Here is a 7,816-nt window from a genome sequence, read left to right on the forward strand (position 1 = left end):
GTTCTGCGCCGAGTAGTAAATCTACATTTGATGGTTTATCAAAATTCTCATCTGCGAGGACCAGATGTTTAAAAGATTCACGAAGATTACTAGGTAAGTTTGTAGCAGGCATTTTACTCGTTATAGTATTTACTACGATAGGATTAATGTTCAAATGAGGATTTTCTGAAGTACGAGAAAGTACAGTGCAAGAAGTAACTCCAGTCACGTGATGTACAGCATTTTGACCTAGACCAACTACGGCTAATGGACAGCGACGTAATGGTAAGTGTTAGATACGAGGGATACACGAGTGAAACACTTGCCTGCTGTTAACACACTGTCCTATATTTGTTGAAATACCCCGTATGCGTAGGCACACGCACACATACTTAACATTCCTCCCCTTAGCTTAGATATAATATGTACATAACTACTCTAAACAAAACAAAAGATTATACTAAACTTAAAAAAGAAACTTATACTAAAAAAACTGCTTATAGTTAACCCTAGGCCGATTGCGTTTATTCCGTGATGTAAACTCAGGTCTGCTGGCGTTTTGTCGTGCGGGTATGCCATCAGAGCCTTCTTCGACAGACGGGTCTGGTAGGGCCTCAAGAAATTCATCCTCCTCTTCTGCTAATTCGACACCTTGCCGCTGCGGCGACGGTGACGTGATGAGAGGTACTTCGACCGGTAAACTAATATCATCACAAGCATTAGAATTGGTAGCTTCCCCCCTTTCTGAGCTGCCCTCCATCCCAGACCTGTCCTCTTCCTCGTCCCCTGTGTCTATCGGAGTCACTTCATTCGAGGATGATTGTTCTTCTGCTGACAAATTGCCTCTCCTTGAAACCGGTTCTACATCCACATCTTTGTATTCGTGAATACTGCAATCGGTACCCTTATAAGGTATTAGTTGATTTTGGTGTTTTTTAAATAACAAGGAAGACTTACAGTCTTTGACTAAGTACAACACCTTCCCAATTGTCTTTTCAATGAAGCCTTTGCACCAAATAAACTTTCCGTTGACCGTATGCTTTTTATATAGAATAAAATCTCCCTTGATAAAACTTTGTTTTTTATTTACTTTGGTCTTATTTTGCGAACACTGTTTAAATTTAACGACATCAGCAAGAGCTGTGGATGAGGGCGATGACGACTCAGGTATAATTTGATCCAGACGCATTCTGAGTTTTCTACCGTAAACAAGCTCTGCGGGCGAAACCCCAGTCAGAGTGTGTACGGAATTCCTGTAATCAAATAAATATTTTAGTAGTTTTTTACTAAATAGACTCGCTCCACTTCCACTAAGCAAGGTCGTTTTTATACCCTTTTTAATAATTTTGACGAAGCTTTCAGCCTGTCCGTTGCTAGCGGGATGATAAGCCGGTGACTTCAAATGTGAAATTCCGTTCAATGTACAAAAATTTTCAAACTCATGTGATGTGAACGATGTACCATTGTCACTAACTAAAGTATGAGGAATACCAAACCTAGACATAAACTCACATAATCTTTCAATCGTGGCTGAAGCAGATGTACTGGATTTCATATTGTAAACCTCCACCCACTTAGTATAAGCATCTACTATTATCAAAAAGGTTTGACCGTTTATCGGTCCCAAGAAATCCATGTGCACTCTGTAAAACGGTTGTGGGGGGTGTTCCCAATGCGCGATCGGGCCCCGTGCTGGAGTCGGTCGCATTTGAATACATACGTCACACGAAGCTATCATGCGCTCGAGCGCGGCGTCGATCCCGGGAAACCAGAACCGTGAACGTGCTTCAGCTTTAGTTTTAACAATTCCCAAGTGAGACTGATGTAACTCTGATAAAATATCCTTTTGTAATGACTCCGGAATTACAACCTTGTGTCCCCGCATCAGACAACCATTTTCATAAGATAATTGCAACCTACACATATGATATGGCTTTAACCGTTCATCAGACCATTTTTTTGGCCATCCCTTTAAGACATATAGAATAACTTTACGTAAAATTAAATCCTTATTTGTTTCGTCTTGTAATTTGACTAACGATACAGGTAAATTACCTTCCACAACAAAATTTATATAAGAAGCTCTATCCAAATCGGGTATCATAGCATCTACACTGTCCCTGCCCTCCGCGGCTGTCCCCGCCTCTCCTAGGCTGGCGCGCGATAAGAAGTCTGCGGTGTTGTCTGTGCTACGAACATATTCAATTCTATAATTATAGCTACTTAAAAACATCGCATACCTCTGAAGTCTGTTCGCAGAAACTTCTGGTATACCTCGATAAGGGCCAAAAATCGATAAGAGTGGCTTATGGTCTGTGCGTAAGATAAAGGGAACCGCCCTGCCATATAGGTACTGGTGGTAACGCCTAACTCCAAAAATAATGGCGGTGGCTTCCTTTTGGATCTGAGAATAACGTTTCTCAGCAGCATTTAGGGTTCGCGACGCAAACGAGACCGGTCGCTCAGACCCGTTTGGTTCTATCTGAGATAAAATGGCCGAAAGACCTGACGGCGAAGCATCGACAGTTAAAATGATGGTCGCGTTATGATTAAAATGAGCTAATACTTGATCCGACGCCAAACATTTTTTAATCGCGTTAAAAGCGTCCTCATGTTCATGTCCCCAGTACCATTTATTTCCTTTTTTTAAAAGCTCATATAACGGCTTTAAAATTGCAGACGCATTAGGAACAAAACTTCTGTAATAATTAATTAACCCTAAAAATGATTGCAACTGCTTAACATTAGTCGGAACCGGCGCATCAGTCATCGCCCTAATTTTCTCTGGCGACTTATGAAGGCCATCTTTATTGATTACATACCCTAAGTAATTAATATCGTCCTTGAAAAATTCACACTTTTCCCTTTGAAGGGTCAAACCCGCGTCTTGTAATCTCTGCAGTACTTGATGTAATCGTAGCAAATGTTCAGTTTTATTTTTCCCGGTTATTAAAATATCGTCTAACAGGCACAACGTGCCGGGCACGCCAGCCAGCACGCATTCGATAGCGCGTTGAAAAATAGCCGGTGAACTGGCCAAGCCAAAGCACAGGCGGGTATGCTTGTAAACTCCCCTGTGAGTATTTATACAAGTTAATTCCTGTGATTCCTCATCTAACACGAGTTGATTGTACGCACTAGATAAATCCAGTTTACTAAACTGTTGTCCACCATACAACCTAGTAAAAAGTTCAGTTATCGTCGGCAAAGGGTACTGGTCAACAACTAACTGTTTGTTTACGCCCGTCGAATAATCTGCACAAATACGTACGGAACCATTCCGCTTTAATACCGGTACGATTGGTGACGCATACCGCGCGTGGTCAACTTGTTTTAATACTCCGGCCGCCACCAAACGATCTATTTCCTTATCTACTTTGTCTTTTAAAGCGAAAGCTAATGGTCGCGCTCTAATAAAAACCGGTTTTGCATCTTCCTTTAAATGTAATTTAACTTTAAATTTGTTAAACGAACCTAATTTATCGGAAAAAACCATAGGATAACGAGATTGCAACGCGTTAATTATATTGTTTTCATCTACTTGTTTACAATATTGTATCGGCAATAATTCTAACTTAAACTTAGAAATGAAATCGCGACCGAGAATTGGCGGCCCTCCGTCTCGTATGACGCAAACATATAGTAAATGTGAATCATTCGCATAACTGACCTGTAATTGTGCTACTCCAATACAAATAATACTATTACCCGTATATGAAAATAATCGTTTTTTTGTTTTAGACAATGGTACATTGTTAAAATATTTTCTGTATGTCTGTTCAGAAATCGCAGTAACGGCCGACCCGCTATCTATTTCGAATTTTAATTCGACCCCCGAAATCGTCACCGTCTCTGTCATGGCTTCCCCTTTAACAGACCTAATATTAAAACATTCACCATCGTCATCGCCGTCATCCACCACATTTGCCTCCAGGTAATTAATTTTTTTGCACATCCTACGTAGGTGCCCCGTGACATTGCACTTTTTGCATTTTAATTTAGCGAACCGACACTGAGACGTATCATGATTACGATAACCGCACACTTGACACTGCACTTTATTGCCGCCATCCTTCAGCCGAAGCGCCCCCGACCGGCCTGCCGCCGTCGATTGCGTCATCTTGAACAGCTGATCGTGTGTTGCGACCTGTACTGCTGCAGTGGTTGCTCCAACTCGCGCGCTGCGCACGCTTTCTGCCATTTCAACCGCCTTAGCCAGCGATAGGGCCGTTAGATCCTGTGCAAATAACTTTTCTCGTTCAGGTCCTGGTAACATCCCCATAACGAATCGGTCTCTGAGAGCTTCCTCCACGTTGGCAAACCCACAATGCCCGGTCAGCCCGCGCAACCTGGCCGCCCATTGAGGGTAGGTCTCGTCTTCTTGTTGTACCGCCACGTAAAATTTATAACGTTCGCCGAAACCACAACGCTTGGGAGTAAAATGATCGTCCAATAGTCGGAGTATGTCTTCATATGGAACATCGGTCAACGTCTTCGGCACCGCGAGATCCGCCGCTAATTTGTACGTGGCGTCCGTGAGTGCGCTCAGCAATATCGCTCGTCTTTTTATCCCTGCAGGATCACTTGTTCTGCTAATGTCGTTAGCTACGAACCACTGAGAAATTCTGCATTTGTACGTTTCCCATGACTGCAGATTGTGGTCAAAACTGGATAATAATCCGAACATTGCACCGGACATTTTTTGTTAATTTGTACAAAACGGGGTAGGTTCGTATTTCGTCGCCACTGTTAGATACGAGGGATACACGAGTGAAACACTTGCCTGCTGTTAACACACTGTCCTATATTTGTTGAAATACCCCGTATGCGTAGGCACACGCACACATACTTAACAGTAAGCCCATACGTTGACAACATGACTTGGTAATGAAACAATCTTGAGCACCACTATCAATCAACGCACGTACAAGAAATGATTGATTAGTACTGCGAGGATGACGAACGCGAACTACACAAGTACCCAAAAGAACTACCGAGCGACTGTAGCCCACATACGCATTAGTGGAGGCTGCAGTGCTAGACTCGAAGGTAGGATTACGTGTGATCTCGTCCGGGCGTACGTCAACTGTGACCATGCCACTCACAGCTGTATTGACCTCATGGAGAAGCGTATGATGTCGTTGTCCACAAGTAAAACAATTTAATTTTGAATAGCACTTGTTAATGTTATGATTTGGGCGTAAACAGTTTTTACATAAAGATTTTGATGTCACTAAATTAAGCCGGTCTTGTATGCCTAAAGCTTGAAATTTAGGACACTTATATAGATTATGTTGTTGTTCACAACAGCTACACGGTGCGCCGGTGTTGACACTTGAAGATATATTTGAATTAACGGGCAATGATGTTGATTTCAAATAAGGTTTTTTAGAAAAACATTCATTGCGAGGTGCACTCTTATAATTTGTGAGTTGTTTATTAGTTTGTTGTATACGTACAACAGATGACGAGCTTGGTTCACTAACCTCTAGTATCTTAACGTAGTTTTGTAAAAAAGTTAGTAAGTCGTTTATAGTAGGTAGATTATTTGAATTTTCCTGTAACTGTGATTCAAATCTTTTACGAGTGTCACTGTCTAAAGTACGGGACGCCAAATAGAATAATATAAATTCACCAAGATTAGGAATGTTTACTGCCTTGAGGGCATTGACACTTTCGTATAATAAATTATTTAATGTCAATAAATCATTAATGTTAGAACTTTTCAATTGCTGAAATTGTATAATTTTGTCTAAATAAGATGTAGCTAATAATCTTTTATTTTCAAATCGACCCACTAGCGCGTCGAAAACTATTTGATAATTATCAGATGTAACAGGTACCCCTTTGGCAATCGATAAAGCAGCACCCGATAGACACGATATTAAATAATGAAATTTCTCAATTGCTGTAATATTCTCATTCTCGTGTACAAGCGACGTAAATGTATCATAAAAAGTCCGCCATTGCTCAATTCTACCATCAAACTTGATTAAATTAATTTTTGGTAAACGCACTTGCTGACCAAACGGCTTGGGTGAGATGTAATGCGACGCGAGTGCGCCGGCGTCGCCGGGGTCGGCGTTGGACGCTTCCGATATCGCGTAATACATGTCGTCAAATGCCTTAACAACTTGCATATCGATTTTGTCTTTAGGATTAATTTCAAGTTTTAACGCATTTATTTGATTAGTTAGATCTAAATATTCTTGCCGTAAAACATCTAGACGTTTGTATCGAACATTGAATTGAGATAATTTTGACGAATCTGATGCAATTTGTTGTGATAAATTATAAAGTATTTGTATGTCCTTAAAAACATATTCACGTTGACTTGTTAGGAGTTTTAATTTGAGTTCTGACATTATAGAATACGTAAATTATAGTAACAATACAAATATAATTGGAATTTGAATACAAAAATTATGTTGCAAATGATGCTATTTTTACAACCGAGAAATTTCTTAAACTACCTACATCACTTGAGATTTATAAAAAATATATTGTTATTTTATGCTTTAAATAGTAAAATAATATTATAAAATAATAGTTATATTGTTATTAGGATAAGATTAAAGCGAAATGAAATGTAGAACTAGAGTTTTCTAACGAATATGCCCCTAGTTACCATAGGTTATTCGCGCTCGAAACGGACCACTAAATATGTTTTGAATTTAGATGTTTGGGACTGGAAAAAAGGATAAGTTTTAGGACTCACTGAGTAGTTCGTTGATGCACTATTCAATTATCTCACTGGCGAGAGCTATATGTGCTGATTGATCAACAAATCACAATTTTATTGTTTTTGCACCGGCACCATGTTTTAGTTTTTTTTTACACACTTCGCGCCATTTTCATACGCGCATAGTTTTTCTTGTAGTGTCAACAGATGGCGTGGATAGGGGATTGAGGAAGGAATAAGGAAAAGGAAGTCCCAACAAGAGCAACTCAATTTGTGCTATAGTTTTACGAAGCTAAACTGTATTTTGATACAAATAAAATAGTACATTATATCTATAAACTAAGGACGATAATAATGCATATTTTATAGATTTATTAAAATTTAAATTCATAATCAAGATAATTCTATTAGCAAAACTAGAAAACAACAAAATTCACAACATAGACAACATTGCAAAAACTACTCCTGACTTTGATAATGCTTAGATAAACCATAGGGATGTTCCGGTTCATCGCAGTGCTCTAGAATGTTCCATCAAATGCCTCACAGAGTAAGCCGATACAAACCAGATGCAGACATTTAACTGATTACATGGGAGATTTGATTTCTTGAAGCGCGCTATTCTCCTATTAATGAAATTGGGTCGGCAATAAAAAAAACTGTTTGTATTTATTCTCATATAGCACTTGATTTCATTATTGTGTTCAGTTAGTACTTTGAAAATAAATGTATGAATGATAATAATATGTAAACGAGATACATTCATGACTAGATTCAATAATTAATATGTTTTGTGGCAATATGATTTTGCATTGTTAAGAACTCTTTCGATATAGATAAAAAAATATGTACCTACACCATTTAAAAAGTAAATAATTCGGTATCACTGAAATCCGACGTGGAAAGATTTTTAGCATGAATTATGTAAGACTGTTTTGAAAAAAATCAATGGATAACCCCGTCCTTGCAATATCAGGTCGAAGTCTCAATTGCATTGTAACTTCCGACCCTTTTCGACCGGAATACATTCCTACTTCACAACAGAAATGCTCACCCTATGGTCTATTCATGGCTAGTGCGGGCTTAAGATACACAAGTACAGACAGTGGAATGACAGGACGGTAAAATTAAGGGATTTTATTTAGGGTAATTTTA

At 39.2% G+C, this 7,816-nt stretch overlaps 1 protein-coding gene across 1 annotated transcript; it reads right to left on the bottom strand.

Annotated features, from left to right (window-relative positions):
• Positions 1 to 306: 306 nt before the first annotated feature.
• Positions 307 to 5,509, bottom strand: LOC119628635 (uncharacterized). Its single transcript, XM_062669114.1, has 2 exons — positions 2,035 to 5,509; positions 307 to 1,232 (listed from the first exon to the last, which is right to left on the bottom strand). The coding sequence occupies exons 1-2, from the start codon at positions 4,676 to 4,678 to the stop codon at positions 1,213 to 1,215; spliced, it is 2,664 nt and encodes an 887-aa protein (XP_062525098.1). The 5' UTR covers positions 4,679 to 5,509; the 3' UTR covers positions 307 to 1,212.
• Positions 5,510 to 7,816: the final 2,307 nt, after the last annotated feature.

This window comes from Bombyx mori, chromosome 6 (genome assembly GCF_030269925.1).
Source record: "Bombyx mori chromosome 6, ASM3026992v2".
NCBI classification, from domain to species: domain Eukaryota; kingdom Metazoa; phylum Arthropoda; class Insecta; order Lepidoptera; family Bombycidae; genus Bombyx; species Bombyx mori.

What these genes read in the sequence shown, in the direction of transcription:
- LOC119628635 (XM_062669114.1), bottom strand. Translation starts at nt 4,678, where the DNA reads ATGTCCGGTGCAATGTTCGGATTATTATCCAGTTTTGACCACAATCTG. An exon ending in TATAAATTTTGTTGTGGAAG is followed by an intron (nt 1,233 to 2,034) that starts GTAATTTACCTG and finishes ATTTGATTACAG; the next exon opens with GAATTCCGTACACACTCTGA.